Genomic DNA, 18,038 nt, shown 5'->3' on the forward strand with positions numbered 1-18,038 from the left:
GACTTCATAGCTTTCCATCATTAATACTTATCTTCCTTGTGCAGGCGTGGATGCTACCGCATTCCAGGGTGGAGCGGGGAGGAGTACCTCCGGACCCATGATGGTAGGCTTGGTCAGCCTACCTGAGGCGACGACCCAGGCGGCTGCGCCTGCTTCAGTTGGTTCAGTTGCTCAGCCAGTTGAGCCAACTGTTCCAACTGTGATGACATCACCGCCGGCTGTCAGTGCCATATTTACTGAATCTTTCACTGAGCCGGCGGTTACTTTTTCTGCGGACTTCGCAGCGGCGACCACGGTTGTGAGTTCACCTACGGTGAGTTCACCTCCGTTGGTTTCTACTACCGCGGCGGCCTTCACCATGCCTCCTCCGACGTCGGCAGCTACGGCCGACCCTTCAGGTATGCTTGGGGCTTCTCGCCAACCTCTGCCTCCTTCCCATCTGCCTGACCTCTTGGATGGATTTCCCTTGGGTTCAGGTGATGGGTTTGGCGGCTATCGGCCTGTTGTCGACCCTACAGGTGCGTAGGGTTCTTTTGGCCTTTTTTTTTTTTTTTTTTTTTTTTATATATCATCTTTTCCTAACTGCTTTTTGTTTTTTGCAGTGTCGGATTCAAATGAAGTGTATGTTCCACGATAGAACATCCGCCGAGGAACAACCCTTCGCACGCCTGTGGAGTGCGTGGAGTGGGCTCGTCACGCAGCTCCCAGCGGTGCGTTGGGGGAAGCAATGGCTAGCTACCAGGAGGGTAGGCTAACCAATGAGCTGCGGATTCTCCTGGCCCGGATGCAGCCGCGCGTCGAGCTGCTTTGTCGTGAAAACGACAAGTTAAAAGCAGCTCGCATTCAAGAAGTAGCTCAGGCGCGGGCTGTCCGGGAGGAGAACAAGAGGCTTACCGCAGTGGCTGCGGAAAAGGAGAAGGCCTTCAAGGCCCTCGAGGTTGAAGTTCAGGCCCATCTCGAGGCCCGTTCCAAGGCTGCCCAAGCTGTTAACGAACAGCTTCGGCTGGCTAAGGAAACTGCACGGAACGCAACTGAGAGGGCCACCAAGGCTGAAGCTGTTGCTGAGCCTCTACGCCTCGAGAATGAGGAACTTAAAGCCAAACTAGAGGCGCTCCAACAGGCTCATGATGCCTTGGCGATGGAAGACGCCAAGAAGCTCCAAGAGATCTTGGACCAGAGGGGGGTGCTTGACCATACTGAGCGGAAGCTAAAGGGCGTTGAAGAGGCTGCGGCTAAAGAAGTGTTGCTTGCCAACCTCAACAAAAGTGAAGCCGAACGCGCCCGTAACCAAGCTCAAGCTGCCCTCCAGGAGGCTCTGGTTGCCAAGGAATGGCTTCTTCGAGAAGCGTTGTCTCAGGTAAGCTTAGCTTCATAATGTCTACACGCTTTTCTTTGTAAATAGAAAAGGCTTTGATGTATATTTTTTTTGTAGGTTGTGCATCGAGTCTTCACGGACACATCATACGACGATGCCATGAGCGCAGCCCTCAACGCTTCTCATGAGGATGGGGAAAAGGCCGGCTTCCTGCTTGGTCTAGGGTTCGTTGAGAAAGGCATACCGCCTTCCAACTTCCCTTTGTATGATGTGGATACTGAAGCTGTTTATGACCAAGCAGTGAATCAGTATGCCGCCTTCCCGCATCCGGTGGTGGAGAAGGTGAACGAAGTTGCTGCTGCTGATGATGGGCTAGCTATCCTTAAAGCTTTCCTTGAACCGCCACGCTCTACTGATGGTGCTGGTCCAAGTGGAAGTGGTCCTGAAGCTTGATCCTGAAGATCCCTTCCCACTGTTAGGATAGGTTTAGCTTGTATAGATTTATATTCTTGTAGGCGGGTAGTTACCCGGCCATTCTTGTAATGAATATTATGAAATATAAATCTTTTTGCGGGTAAGACCGCTACTTTCACTGGATGACTTGCTTTATAAACGTTATATGACTTGCTCATGCATACTTTAGTTTAAATTAGCAATTTTCCAAGTGTTTAGAATAAGTTAACCTTTGAACGTGGTAGATAATAGGTTGAAGTTTTGCTTCCTCTTTCGTGATTGTGCGGGTAGGACCGTCACTTGCACTTAGTAGGATGGCTAAACTTTACCTATATCTGACCTGCGTGGAGGTTTTCCTCATCTTTTTAGAAATTTTCTAATTGTTTAGAATAAGTTAACCTTTGAACGTGGTAGATAATAGGTTGAAGTTTTGCTTCCTCTTTCGTGATTGTGCGGGTAGGACCGTCACTTGCACTTAGTAGGATGGCTAAACTTTACCTACATCTAACCTGCGTGGAGGTTTTCCTCATCCTTCTGTTAGAAATTTTCTAAAGTATTTTGAATAAGTTAACCGTTCGACGCGCGGTTGTCAATAGGTTCGGTTTCCTCTCATGATTTGTGCGGTTAGGACCGGCACTTTCATTTAGTTGACCAAAGTTTACCTATGAATGACCTGCGTGAAGGTTTGCCGTTTTTTGGGTTTATGCGGGTTTTGCCGCCTTTCCCACGCAACGACTTTCCTCGTAATTATGCGGTGAAAACCGGCATATTAGTGTTGAATAAATTAACCGTTCGACGCGCGGTTGTTAATAGGTTAGTGTTCAGTTTCCTCTATCATGATTCGTGCGGTTAGGACCGGCACTTTCATTTAGTGGGATGACTGAACTTTACCTTTAACTGACCTGCGTGAAGGTTTGCCGTTTTTTGGGTTTATGCGGGTTTTGCCGCCTTCCCCACGCAACGACTTTCCACGTAATTATGCGGTGAAAACCGGCATCAGTGTTGAATAAATTAACCGTTCAACGCGTGATTGTTAATAGGTTAGTGTTCAGTTTCCTCTATCATGATTCGTGCGGATAGACCGGCACTTTCATTTAGTGGGATGACTGAACTTTACCTTTAACTGACCTGCGTGAAGGTTTGCCGTTTTTTGGGTTTATGCGGGTTTTGCCGCCTTCCCCACGCAACGACTTTCCACGTAATTATGCGGTGAAAACCGGCATCAGTGTTGAATAAATTAACCGTTCGACGCGCGGTTGTTAATAGGTTAGTGTTCAGTTTTCTCTATCATGATTCGTGCGGATAGACCGGCACTTTCATTTAGTGGGATGACTGAACTTTACCTTTAATTGACCTGCGTGAAGGTTTGCCGTTTTTTGGGTTTATGCGGGTTTTGCCGCCTTCCCCACGCAACGACTTTCACACTTATGTATGCGGTGAAGACCGGCATATCCGTGTGGAAAGTTCATAAGTATAAATGTAAAATCATCAGCGTCGATGTTCTAAGGAGAATCATTTCCATTAGAAGTGGCTCTGGGCCTTTTCTTTACAAATTTGGAATTGATCTACATGCAAACTGTGTAATTGAGCTCCCTTCCATGTTGTTGGGATGGGAGTGCCATCGAGCCGATATGCACCTGGTTCGGGATCTCGTTGTTTACGCAGTATGTAGTCTCCAACATTGAAGCTGCAATTTTATTCGTGTTTTCCCCAACTGGGGTTCTACACGCATCAGCCTGCTCAGCGTTCATTGCGCCACGAGGTGCGCGAGCGTCCCATCTCTGACAAATGCTTCGACCATGTCCTTTACGTCTGTGCATTCTTCAGTGTTGTGGCCTTTTGTCCTGTGAAAGTCACAGTATTTGCTCCGATCAGCATTGTGACGATGTCGGATTATTGGAGCCTTTGGCCATGGGAGCACCTCAGTGGCGAATATCTCGGTGACGCTTTTGGTGAGTGGCGTCCATCTGGAGTTCTGGTTCGACTGTACGTTATCCCTTCCGCCTAACCGTTGTTGCAAGCCGGATGAGGTGTCAAAGTTTACCATTGACTGCCAAATGCCTAGCTTCCGCTTTTTGTTTAGTCGGGCGGTAAGGACGTTGTTTTCTCTTGTTTTCTGGGTGTAGAGGTTTGTGCTCTGGGGGAGATCTCTACCCAGTTGCTTCTCCGTTTCCGCAAAGCGTTTAGCTGCTGTCATGATGGCATCCCATGTGGATGGCATGCCATCTTTACCCGTTAAGGTGCGGATGAGCTCTGGGTCGTTCGCGCCCTGGATAAAAGCAGCGCGAACAAGATCTTCGCTAATATTACCTAGACTTAGCTTCTTTGAGTTGAAGCGAGTGATGAAGTCTGGCAAAGATTCATCTTCCTCTCGAATGCATTTGAGGATTGTCCATTGCTCTTCGGTATACTTTCTTTGTTGGCTGAAGTGTTGGCTAAACTTCTGTTGGAAGTCTGCCCAGTCGTAGATGTGGTTGACCGGTAGACGATCGAACCACGCTCTAGCTGGCCCAACAAGCGTCATTTGGAACATGTAACACCACGTAGGTTCCGTCCAACTACTGACGGTTGCCCCCGCTATGAACCTGTTCAAATGATCGTCTGGATCAGATATACCATCGTAAGTGCCGATGTTGGACATCTGTTTGGCACTTTTCGGGACGATTGCTTCCGCAATGTCCCTTGCAAATTTGGACGTTCCCGCCTTTGCAGCAGTTGGTGTAAATGTTTTGGAGAAGTCACGTGGGTTTCCACCCGCGTTTTTTGGTTTGAAGGTTTCTCCAAAATGCCTTCTCGGTTGGGAGTCCGTTTCCTTACGCTTCCCTTTCGCCCTATGACGAGGGTTTGCGTCACTATCGGATTCCTCCGAATCATCGTCACCTGTTGGAGTAAACGTAAGCGTTCATCCAACTCAGCTTGGAATTCTTTTTGACGTGCTTCCGCCCACACTTTAACTTCATCGAGTGTTTGGCGGGGGAGCCTCGTTCGTTGTCTCTCTAACTGGGTATCGGTGAATCCCAGTGAGCGATTATTTACTGCACTTGCCCCAGCTTGGGTAACTGGGGTAGTGTTCGTAAAATTTACTGCACTTGCCCCGACTTGGGTAACCGGGGTAGTGTTCGTAAAAACTGTGTAGTCACCGGTATTCCCCCCAGTAGCTGGGGTTGCGGTTACCGGAGTTTCTTTAACCATCTTTCCAGAAGTTTGAAAAAACTGAAAAGAAATGAAGTTCTAGCTTTTAAGCACGGATGGCGCCAATGAAGAAACACTAATCGACCCCGGGCAGATTACGGATAATCTGGCGGTTAAATAGATGTTTCCCACGAGGGGTTAGATCCGGCAAAGATGGTTCTTCTGATAACCTGCAAAACAGATACCGTGAGCTCGTCACTGAGAAGGGGGGGGGGGGGGGTTCCTCCTTGTGACCACCCTCCGGCGTGAGAATCAGACTAGATTGCTCTTGAATATAAGTATATATTAAGAGATTGCTAGAGCAGATATCAGGTATAAGATATAAGATACAAGATTAGATGAGATGATCATACCATTTGGGGTATTTATAGCCGAAGGTAGGTTTCCAAGAAGGTATAGCCGGCTGAATAGTATTCCTGTTCTACCAACTGTGGCCTACGCACGTGCCATGCTGGTAGTTGGTGGGTAGGCAGCGGCTGACAGTGACCAGGCCTGCTGTGTACTATTCCTTTTCCACCAACTGCCGGCTATGCACGTGGTATGACAGGAGTTGGTGAGTAGGCAGCGGCTAATAGTGACATACAGTTCAAGAGCATGCTGCTCGCCATACTGTTGTCAATGAGCTGTCGTATCTCTGGTCAGATCTTTTGCCCATACCTCGTCAGGTACAGTACAAAAGATCCTTCAGTATCGTACGGACTGGCTTATTTGGGCGGGCGTATTCCCCCTCCCGCCTTTGTGCGGGATTGTTCCCGGCTTTGCTCATTCCTTCAGGTGACTACTGAATTATTGAGAGCTAAGTGCCTTGTGCGTGTAGCCTTGCTGCGCGGGTGGCCTTCCCTGATGGCTTGTATCCGCAGCTGCGGGAACAGGCGGAGTACTTCACCATTGGGAGGCATTTCCTGCGGGAACAGCTTGCGTACTGCGCGTAAGGACGTCACGTCTCTGAGCATGGTGGGTCCTGCGGATCCAGTTGGTTTCTGCGCAGACGTCTCTTTTCAAAGTGAGTCCTGCGGGTCCAACTGGGCTCTGCTGGGACCTACCTCTTCAATAACACACACAAATAAATTAGATGTCCACAATTCTTTTGGTCTTCTTTTTATCTGAATTTCGTCCATTTTATTATAAATAAAATGAATAATAAAATAATGTGAAAGCTAGGTTTTGCGGCGTACCCTCACTAAAATTATCTGTGGCAGCTTGAAGCTCTTCAAGGGTGAAACTTTTCCATGAAGGATTGAAATGGCATAAATTTACATCTGGGCTTTGTTTGTAAGTCATTGTTTTCTTTCTAGATGATTTTGGTGTAATAGGTGGCAATCTCTTAGTGAAGCTGTTCTTCCACATCTTATAAAACTTTAACCAACGAGATCTTGGTTGTGAAACGGCATTTGGGTTATTAGATGAACTTGAATTTGATTCATGCATGTTGCGTACGCATGCCTCTAAAACATCTCCAGGTGAAGTTGCATCCTCTCTCTCTTTTTCCATCTCTGAAGAATCTCAAATCTGGCTGGATTAATTAATAATTCTTGTGATGTAGCTTAGCTATAAATTAATAAACGGGTCATATATTTGTTACGAGTAATATCTATATCTATATCTATATTATCTATAAAACATTTGAGATGGACCTAATAGTAATTTAACATTTTCAGACGTCGTTAAAGGAGACGCCGCTAAATTGATTACACTTTCACCTTCACCGGCAGAGACCTTATTCCTTCCGTTGTAACGTCATCCGGCGACCTATTCAACTAACTCGATTGATTGCTCAATTAATGTCAGCATTCATTCGTCGGTTTCATCATCAATTAAGCGCCGCTTAAATGCCGGTAAAGATCAATGATTCCAATCTCTATTCAATCCAATGGATCTTTTTCACTTTCAATTCATTTGAGTTCTTTAATTACATAATCGATGGAGGTTTAGGGTTCTTCAATCCTTCAGCTAGACACCTTCCTTTCAATTCAGTTCAATTCAATCCAATCATTTGGTTACTCCTTCAATTATTAATTGCTCCAATTGATACCCCCAAATGAAGATTTTCAATTGACAGTTTGTGTAACGTCGTCAGTTTGTATATGAAAGGCGATATTTCCCTGGCCTTCAACTTGGTTGCATTCTGCTCCCTAATTGTTGTAATTGCTCAGTTTTCTTCTATATGTTGATTTCTCCCGCATTTAATTACTAACGATATTTGATGCTAATTTTCCTGCTCTAATAAATCCCCCTTTATTTGCTATCTGTCAATCTTGTTTCTAATCTAATAATTCTGTTATTTTCCTCCCTTTGTGAATAATTGAACCTAAAAGTATCATTTCGTCAACAACACTATCTTACATACATGCACACCACATGTTTGTTTAAAGCCCCGTGTGAATTTTGATTAGCTGTTTAGACCACTCATATTATGCTAGCTTCGGGTAATTTCTCTATGTTTGTTTGCCTTGTTACACCTTATGCTCTATTAACCTTTTTGATTAGTGATCATCTATTTTTGACAGAATTTGATTATTTTTTTGTGATGCCTTACGTACCATGTGACAATCTATTATGCACCTAGCAGTCGGTGTCAGACTCCAGATGATCTTAAATTGTTGATTTGTGTAATTTTTTTCAATTTCCATATTCACTCCATACTTCCTCACTCTTAGAAACCTATTTATTACGAATGGGGTGATTCGGTTTTTGTGTACTCTTTAATGGGTCAAGCAGTCTTTGATTATTGCTATAATAGATTCAAGAAGTAGAGGCAAATATTAAATAACTACTTTAAATGTGCAGGGTATGTGATATGTAATCTGCAGTACCCATGAACAGAAGTTGCATTGTAATATGCAAAATGTGATTTAGGTAAGAATATCATTTCTCAATTGATTATTACATAAGTCACATATTTAAATACTTAAGTCCAAAAGAAATGGGTCAAGTATTCTAGACAATGATTATACTAATATTTGGTTATATTGAATTTTTATTAGTAGAGGAATAGCCATTAGCAGGTCCTTGGTTTCGGTCATCAAGCGGTCATAAAGCTTAATAAGAAGCCTAGTTCCGATGGGCAGATGAGCAAGAGAATATTCATGCTATTGTTTCTATCCATATTGTTAGTTTACATATATGTAAACGCCTTAGTACGGTTTTCTTTTTTGGCTATATGGTCTTAAAAAGAGTTGTTGCTTTGTTTGCTGCACTCGCGGACGTTATTGTGTTTGCATCCATAGCTTTGTTATGTAGAATTTTGCGAGCTTTCGAATATGGAATATATTAACGCGCTCCGCTGCAACACGCGACGCAAATATTTGTTGGAATATATTTCGCATAACAAAACGAACGTGTTCACATTTGGTTGTGTTCATTCATTAACACTGAAAGTAATGAACGGTTCCTGAATGAACATAAATGAGTTAAGATATTTAAAATCGAACAAACCTGAACGGAGCATGTTCATGTTAGTTTGTTTAACTTTAATCAAACAAAGGATTGAACACACACACCTTACGAACCGTGTAATTTTACGTAATATAAATTTTGGTTATATTTAACTAAATTTTACATATAATAATTGTTATATAAATATATATATTTGATATATTGAGTTAAAACTATTCAAGTAATAAGTCCGTTTTGGCTCACGAGCTAGCTTAGGCTCGATAAATAAGTTGAGGCTCGGCTCGTTTATTAAACTCGTAACTGTAATTATAAAACCGGCTAACAAAACCAGAGCACATGTATGAAATTGTGAGGAAGTTACGGGAGAGAACATATAGCTAAATATAGTTAAAAATGAACCGGGTAAAGAGCATTTTCTAACGTATATAATCTCACATTACTTTATTTAAAAAGTTAGAATATTTATTAAAAGTTTATATATGTTTCATCATATTTTTATTCTAAATATATGATGAAACAAATATAAATTTAGTACATATTTTGAGTTATGAGGATGTTTTGGCTGCAGATGGAACAAATTTAGTGCATATTTGTACTTGTTTCATCATATTTTACATAAGACACTTAAGCATATTAAAAATTTATTGCAAAATGTATTTTGGTTCCCTTTGATTTTGCCAAAGAACTCTTTTACCCAAACCCGTTTGACCTGTGACCTGAGGTACCGTTTTTTCCACCATCTCTGACTTATTGGGATGTTGTGGTTACAGATTGAACAAATGAAGACATTCAACGAGCATGCGACTTATCTATGGAGACAAAACTAAAAATAGTATGCAAACGGTGTCTTTTGATATATCTACTCCATCACTTTTTTATCATTAATGTTAATTATCGTGCATTCAAATCGTATGCATACGTTCGTTGTAAATTTATTACACAATAATAATGAAGAAGATATGGAACGTAATACTGATGTTTTTAGGTTTGTATTCGAAAAATTATCTGATCATGTAACGCATTTTACGTACTCCGCAACGCTTGGGAAGTAATACTTTTGATTAATTTTACTATAAATAAGGTTTATGGTATTATCTAACTTAGCAATATTTAATTGTATAGTAAATGATAAATTAATATTTATAACTTGTCCAATTCTTGAATATGGTTTGACTGAACTGGTCCTATGGATATACCAGGTAATAAATTGCGTTATCGCTAACACCCTCATAGGCTCCATACACAACCTTTTCATGCCTCATATATGGATAAAGAGGAATGAGTTATCATTAATAATTGGTATTTCTAGAGTTAGTTTATTTTTATTTGGATGGTTAAAAATGTTTAGAACCATAATTGGGTTGACTGGTAAAACACAACAAAATTGAATCTAACATGAGTTGGTATCAGACAAAATGGTTAAGTTTTAATTTAATCGTTACAAAAAGTTGACAATTAGTTAGTTGTAGTAATCACCGCTTCTTATGAATCTGAAACAAATCCACATTGCATCACACAGAACTGAACTTATACCGACCGGATATCCATTGTGACCCCGCTGCAACGCGCGGGCTCATATGCTAGTATATATATATAGGGGAGGGATATTTTGAGAACCATGATAAGTTTTAAGAACTTAAGAATTTCATTCTAGGCCACACATTTAATTAAATGGATTGGAGTATATGGTTGAGATTAAATTTGGCAAAAAAATCAAAGTAGGAGAGATAAAAAAGATGTAAGTGGTTACACTAACTTTTACGTCCGTTACACATGTCTAAAAAGTCGACTCGGTGCGTAAAAAATTATGTAATTTTTTTACGTTTATGTAACCTACACATATTATGCACGTGTAAAAAAAATTTCAAAAAAAAAAAATCATTACAATAAGTTCTTTCAAGTTTTTAAAACTCAAATGGGTTCTCATTTGAAATCTCTCCTATATATATATATATAAATAAAGAGAGAGAGAGAGAGAGAGAGAGAGAGAGAGAGAGAGAGTACCTTGTGCAGAAGAAGCCCACAGTGAACGGCTAACTGCCCTATCTTCTTCTTCTACCTCACTAGAAGATCTATGTTCCAAGATTTTCTGTATCACACGTGATAGCTGCTCGGTTCTCTTGCACATGTAAACTAACTATTGAATTTTAATACTAGCATTTGGAAAGAAAATTACAAAAATCACATTGACACTAAAATCCATACTGTAGCATATTTAATTATTTATTATAACGCTCTACGAATCCTAAGAAAGATAAGATTATGCTAAAACACCCAAACAACATCATGGCATGTCCTTCAATATTATATACTTAGTAGTATGCAACATAAAGAACAAACAAAACAAATTCTTTCTTGAGACCATGCAAACGAAATGGACAAGCTAGAAATATTCCAAATCTTGGCCTACCAAATAACTTATTGTTAAGATTAAAGGGACATAATTACATGCTATAAGTCTAAAAAACCATTCTACTATATACAAATAATTAAATCCTGATCAAAAAACTTAATTTGACACGCAGTTGAACTTGTTTAGTCAACCTAACTTAATTGATCAAGGATGTAGATTCAATATATACTTTAGATTTTAACCATGCATGCGTTGGATACAGTACGATAAATATTTCCTAAAAATCAATCAGGTTTGATTAAAACTGCAGTAAACATAACTATTTACAGAAACACAAAAGCATCATATATTGAAGCAAATCATGAAAATGATAATAAGATTGAAAGAAATTTACCGCTCTTTATTAGCCATGAAGAAGAAGAAGATGTAGTTCTAAACATTAATGGATTCAGAACATCAATAATCAGATTAGAAACCTAAATGAACCGAACCATCCTTCAATTAATGTTAGAGGACGGAGAATGAACTTTGGTTGAATTCCGTATGTTTTGAATGAAAAATTGATATTCATTGGTTGTTGTCATTGAAAAATCCTAATGGACTCCATCATTTCTTCTTGGCCATCAACCTCATGAGACTCGAGAGCCATCAACTATTTGTTGGCTCTAACAGAATTGATATTTTGAAATATTCAATCATAGGTTTACAAGAGGTTAAGTAACAGCAAAAAGCTAAACATAGAAACTATAATCACGATAATCATGCTGAATAAATAGCATTCATAATCAAAGGGTAAAAATAAATTGCAAGTAAAGTATGAACTTGTTGGGCACCTAGAGATTTGGTAAATAAATCTGCAACCTGCATGGTAGTACAATTGTAAATAGGCTTAGTATCTTTTGATTCAACTCGTTTGTGTAAGAATAAATATATAATAATATATATTTTTTTATATGTTCATCATTATCATTTATATAATTTTAGATCAAAATAATTAATTATATCTTATTATTTATTAGCTTGTTAGTTGTTGATGGACTATATTACCCTACTAAATAATAAAGTGTTTCCCTTTGGGTGTGTTTATATATATATATATGGAGAGAATAATTAACATCATAACTTAACCTAATAAAAAACACGCATATAATTTTTTGTGCCTCCTCTCTTTCAAACCGGGTTCCTCTTAAGAATCCTAACACCATCTTTAACTATAAATCCTAAAGGGGAACTCGAACAAGCTGACAATCGTGTCGTCTACATCCTTCGACACAGTAACTAATCTCTATGTTGTAACATGTATGCATATAATTCTAGGTTTATCATATTTTCAAGTTTTTTTCATTTTTAACACGAAGAACTGATCAACAGTTTGCAAACAAAGTAGCAATCTATCTCTACGTGCTTTGTTCGTTCATGAAAAACGGGGTTGTTGTCGATTTGAATATATAGCAGACTTTGTATTCGGTGACAAATATAACTTCTAGCTCCTTATGGAGTCACCAAACCCAAAGAGTGTCACTTACGATGTTTTCCATGACTTTGTATTCGGCCTAGGCGGAGGATTAAAAGACCACTGACTTTTTTTTGGATTTCCAAGAAATTGGTTGTGACGCGACGTTTTCAGCCCAGTATCCGTAGTAGTGTGAAACATGCTTATTTCATTCTATGCGTCATTAAACTTAATTATCATTTAAATAAAGTCATTTAAACTCTAGAAGCCCTTGTAATGCATAGGTTTGCATTTGGTAAGTTTTAGAAATTACCATACCTTGTTTCGATAAATTACCTGAAACGAATGTTAGTGATGACCTGATTAACTTTAAAGTTCAAAATTTTCCCAATATGCTTGATTCAACATGCACTAATATTTACTAGTAAGAACTTGCGTGATGTTGTCGCGCGACAATTTGCAACACGATACTCTTATTCTATTAGTTTATTAATCATCTCGTAATATACGATCTAGTCATCAAGGATTCTAAAGATGCAATGCAACTTGTGCATTATAGGCAATTAGCAACTAGTAGTATCAATCAAACACTAAAGTGAAAAGGTAGCCAAACCCACAATTTTTGCAAAGGGAGAACTGAAGAAAAGCTAGTCTTTTGAAGTCACCTCGAATATGCTCAAGCTATAATAGTAAACCATCTACTTGAATTCGACAACCAAACTAGTAAACTAATGAATATGACTTCGAGTAAAATACCAGTTTTATGTGAAGTTTTATGAAATGGTATAAAACCAATAGTACGAAAGAAAACTGAAAAGAAGTAAAGAGAGAATTTTATTGCTCCAGAATCAAGATTATATACAAATGAAAGCAAACAAAGTATATATATATATACAAACATAAGCGGCGCATAACATATGCGGCGCATATGTTGATGAACACAGCATATGCGCTCGTTTACATATACGCTCACCCCCCCCCCCCCCTCAAGTTGGAGGTTGAGAAAATCCCAGTTTGTGCAAAAGCTCATGAAAATGTGGCCCTGGTAAGCTATTGGTAAATAAATCAGCAAGCTGGTCAAGTGTCTTTGTGTGTACTAGATTGATGATACCCTCTTGTAATTTCTCGCCAACAAAATGACAATCATTCTCTATGTGCTTTGTTCGCTCATGAAGGACAGGATTCTTAGCAATGTAAATTGCAGCTTGGCCGTCACACTTGAGATTAACCGGAGTAATATTAAGAACACTAAACTCAGTAGCAAGTCTAGTTAACCAAGCAAGTTTAGCAGTAACACGACAAAGCGAGCGATACTCAGCTTTAGCAAAACTTAAGGAAACAATGGCTTGTTTCTTAAACTTCCAAGATATTGGAGAACCACCAAGAGAAACATAAAACCTACTAACCGATTGTCGTGTATTAGGGCATGCTGCCCAATCTGAATCGCAGAAAGCTTGTAAGGCAAAAGAAGGATTGTTGTTGAAAATAATCATTGAGATAATGTTCCCTTGACATAAGAAAGAGTGTGAAGAGCCGCATTCCAATGAGGAAGCCTCAGATATGCATGAATTGACTTAAAAACTGAACAGTAAAAGCAATATCAGGCCTTGTGTGAGTAAGATAATTAAGTTTCCCAACAATTTTCCTGTATTGTAAAGGTTCATCAATAGCAAGACCCTCATGAACCTTGAGCTGGAGATGATGAGGTAATGGTGAATTTCTAACAAAAATTGGAAGTATCAAAATCTAAAAGCATGTCCCTTGCAAATTTGTGTTAGGACATGATTACACCATTTGTAGTATAAAGAACCTCCATGCCTAAAAAGTAATTAAGACGCCCCAAATCTTTAATCTTGAAAGAGGAATCCAGAAAAGCTTTAAGATTATTGATCTCCTCCAAATTGTTCCCAGTAATCAATATGTCATCAACATATACAGCGACATAAACCACCGAAGATCCCATAGATTTAGAAAACAAAGAATGATCATTCGAGAACTTATATACCCTCTTGTCTTCAGAGCAGACGACAATTTTCCATACCATTGTCAAGAAGCCTATTTTAATCCGTATAATGATTTCTGAAGTTTAAGTACTTGATGATTAGGGAGCTCCATGCCAGGTGGTGGTAACATATAAATTTCTTCATCTAGATCCCCATAAAGAAAAGCATTATTAACATCAAGTTGAAAAAGAGGCCAACTTCGTTTAGCAGCAACAGCAACAAGACTGCGAATGGTAGTCATTTTGACAACAGGAGAAAAAGTCTCATTATAATCAACGCCTTCTTTTTTATTATCTCCTCTTACCACCAATCGTACTTTGCAACGTTCAACCGTGCCATTTGTCCAGTGTTTAACTTTAAACACCCATTTTCTCTTAATAGCGTTCTTCACAGTAGGAATAGCAACAACAGCCCAAGTATTAGTATTTTCAAGAGCCTGAAACTCTACTCTCATGGCATCTTGCCACTCAGGAATAATTGTAACTTCTTTATACGAAGTGGGCTCATGTAAATCAAAGATAGCTATGGTGAGATTTTGACTTGAAAGAAGAAGTTGAGAAGAATAACAAGAGACAGAAGAGGAGCACAAATTAGTGACAGTGTGAAAGCAATGGTGATGAGAATCAGAATGATTACATGCATAATCATTCAAATAAGGAGGAATAGAAGTTCTGGATGACCTTCTAATAGGGGGATCGTTAGAAGGAGAAACAAGAGTACAAAAGCAGCAGAAGAAATAGAAATGGAATCGGGAATTGAATTAGAAGTGGAAGCAGGAGAAGGATCATCAAAGAACTAATTGATAATGTCAATGGATGGAAAACAAAACATTCTTTAGAATTTGTGATTGAAAGGAATAAAGCTTCAAAGAAAACGACATCTCTTGATATGATGATCTTATTTGTATCAAGATCATATAATCTGTAAGCGTTTTTACCAAGAGGATATCCCAAAAAAATACAAGGAACAACCCTTGGTTTGAATTTATCTCGTCCATGACTCAAAGTGGAAGCGTAAGCAAGACAACCAAAACACTTCATGTGAGCATAAGAAGGAAGTTTTCCCGTCAAAACTTCATATGGGGTGGGTTTTATTGTTAAGAATTTTAGTGGGAAATTGATTGATTAAATGTGTTATGGTTAAAATACAATCACCCCAAAACTGAACAAGAAGTTTAAATATGAAACATTAAAGCTCTCGAGGTTTCAAGCAAATGTTTATGCTTTTGTTCAACAATACCATTTTGTTGAGGGACATCGACAGAAGTTGTCGATGAATAATGCCTTTACTTAATAAGTAAGCACGCTGAACTAGCCCAACCCCTAGTTCAACAGCATTATCAGACCGAATGCATTTGACAGTGGTGACAAATTGATTGCTAACCATTTCAATGAAAGATTGAAGAATAGGAAAAGCATTGCTTTTAGTGGAAAGAAAATGTGTCCAAGTGGTTCTGCTATAATCATCCACATTGGTTAAAAAATATCTGAAACCATTATAGGTAGCTGTATGATAAGGCCCCTAGCCATCAATATGAATTAGCTCAAAAATTTTGCTAGTAGATGTGGAGCTAATTGAAAATGGCAATTTATGTTATCTTGCCTTAGGACAAATATCACAATGCTCGATAGATTTGAAAGACGAATTAGAAATGAAAGATAATTGTTTCAACTTGTAAACTGACAAATGTCCTAGACTATTAGCCAAGTTTCAACGGTTGCAATAGATTTACAAATCTTATTGAAAAGAAAAGAACTATCAGTAAAATTCTTGGTTGCTTCAAAAAGATAAACTCCATTGAGCATTTCCCCAAGAACCAGATGGCTCTTCAGAAAAGGGGCCTGTAAAACACAATTTTTTTTTAGAGAAAAGAACAGTACCATCAGTATCAGAACATAACTTGAAACAGAAAGAAGATTATTTCTAAACTGTGGTACCAAAAGAACTCTGGACAAAGAAAGTTTATCAGTTAAAGGAACAATCCCATAATGATGAACAGTAACACTGGTGCCATTAGGAAGAGTGATAAAAATTGGATTTTGAAGAAAGGAAACGCTTGAAAACAAATTTTTATCATGACACATATGATCATTTGCACCAGTGTCAATGATTCATTTCAAAGAAAATTTGGAAGTATTGCAAGACATTATACCTCAGAAAGAGTCATGATTGATGGTTGTAGTGTTGTTAGCAGCAAAAGTATTAGAAGTCCCAGGTTGGAGTTTGTTTTGCTGTAACAAAACCATTAAGTCATGATATTGTTGCTGAGTGATTCCTTGCTGATCAGAATGTTTTTGATCACTTTGTCCTTGTTCTTCAGCAAGGTTAGCAAACTTCTTTCCTTTAGCAAATTTATTAGTTTTTGGAAAACCAATCAACTTATAACACTTGCTCACCGAATGCCCATTCCTTTTATAGTGAGTACACACCAAGGTTCTTCTATTTTCTCCAGTTCCACCACTACCGGTCCTCCAGTATTAGCATGCATAGAAGCAGAGGATGCAGTGAAATCAATGGTGGTGTGAATTTCTCTCTGTTTTTCATTTTGTATCAAGATCCCATAAGCATGATCGATAAAGGGAAGGGGGTAGCATCATTAGAATATTGCTTCTGATCATGTCATAGCTTGGATTCAGTCCAACAAGAAACTGAATTAACCTTTGATCTTCCTCTCTTCTGGCAAAGGCATGAGCAGCCCCACACGTGCAAGAAGGAATTAAGTTTGTAGCATTCAATTCATCCCAATTGGATTTCATTTTAGCAAAATAAGTAGCAATGTCACTACTTCCTTGGGAGATTTGACAGAGATTCTTTTGAAGTTGATAAACTCTAGCACCACTTGCTTGTCCATATCTAAAGTTAAGCTCATTCCAAAGATTTTGAGCTGTTTCGGCATACAAAACACTATCACGGATATCGTGATTAAGAGTGTTGAGAATCCAAGATATCACCATATCATTGCACCTTTGCTAGAGGGCAAGATGTGTTTGATTAGCTGGCATGGGGACGATGTTATTAATGAACCTAAGTTTGTTTTTAGCGGAAAGAGCAATAGACATTGCTCGTTTCCAGGCTCCATAACCATTCCCGTCAAAGAATTTTGAGATCACAATCATACCAGGGTGATCAGATAGATGAAGATAAAGAGGATTTGAATGATCAACGGTAATGTGAGGGATTTCCATTTAAGAAAACACGGAAAAACGAACAAAAACATAGAAAAGAACTTATGCGCTTGGGAAGAGACTTATGCGGCGTATATGTTCAAGAATGAAGAAATGATCAAAAAAGAAAGAAAATGAAAGAGGCAAGGTCTGAAATCTTGAGAAAATGTTTAGGAACAAAGAAAGAGTAACCCGAGAGATTTAGAGAAAAAATTGACGGTTAAAACTCAGGATAATATGAAAAAGAGATGAAAGGAAGCCATTAATGGAAGATATAAGATGAATGAGTCTTCAATCTTAATGGAAACAACTGATAAGATGAAGATAATGATCAAGAGATCAAGAAAGATGAGGAAATTGCTGAAGAAAAGAGAAAAACTGGAGAAAAAAAATTGAAAAACTCGGTTTAAAATGAATAGCAAGCCTTAATAAACATGCTCTGATACCATAAAATGGTATAAAACCAATAATACGAAAGAGAACTAAAAAGAAGTAAAGAGAGAATTTTATTGCTCTAGAATCAAGATTACATACAAATGAAAGCAAACAAAGTATATATATATATATAAGCATATGCGGCACATATGTTGGGTGCACAACATATGCGGCGCGTATATTGATGAACATAACATATGCGCTCGTTCACATATACGCTCATACTTTATCAACAGCAAAACCAATTTACTGAACATATATCCCATAATATTTA

General features: G+C 38.8%; 1 protein-coding gene and 1 pseudogene across 1 annotated transcript; both read right to left on the reverse strand.

The window, feature by feature from the left end:
• LOC143569944 (receptor-like cytosolic serine/threonine-protein kinase RBK2) overlaps window positions 1–6,451 on the reverse strand; it is a 30,081-nt pseudogene extending 23,630 nt beyond the window's left edge.
• Window positions 6,452–16,705: 10,254 nt separating this feature from the next.
• Window positions 16,706–17,119, reverse strand: LOC143569974 (uncharacterized). The gene has a single exon (XM_077055758.1). The coding sequence runs from the start codon at window positions 17,117–17,119 to the stop codon at window positions 16,706–16,708; it is 414 nt and encodes a 137-aa protein (XP_076911873.1).
• Between the last annotated feature and the right edge of the window lie 919 nt (window positions 17,120–18,038).

Source organism: Bidens hawaiensis, unplaced genomic scaffold (assembly GCF_021521415.1).
Source record: "Bidens hawaiensis isolate Kalapana, Puna unplaced genomic scaffold, B.hawaiensis_p1.1 tig00001269_1, whole genome shotgun sequence".
In the NCBI taxonomy this organism is placed as follows: Eukaryota; Viridiplantae; Streptophyta; class Magnoliopsida; order Asterales; family Asteraceae; genus Bidens; species Bidens hawaiensis.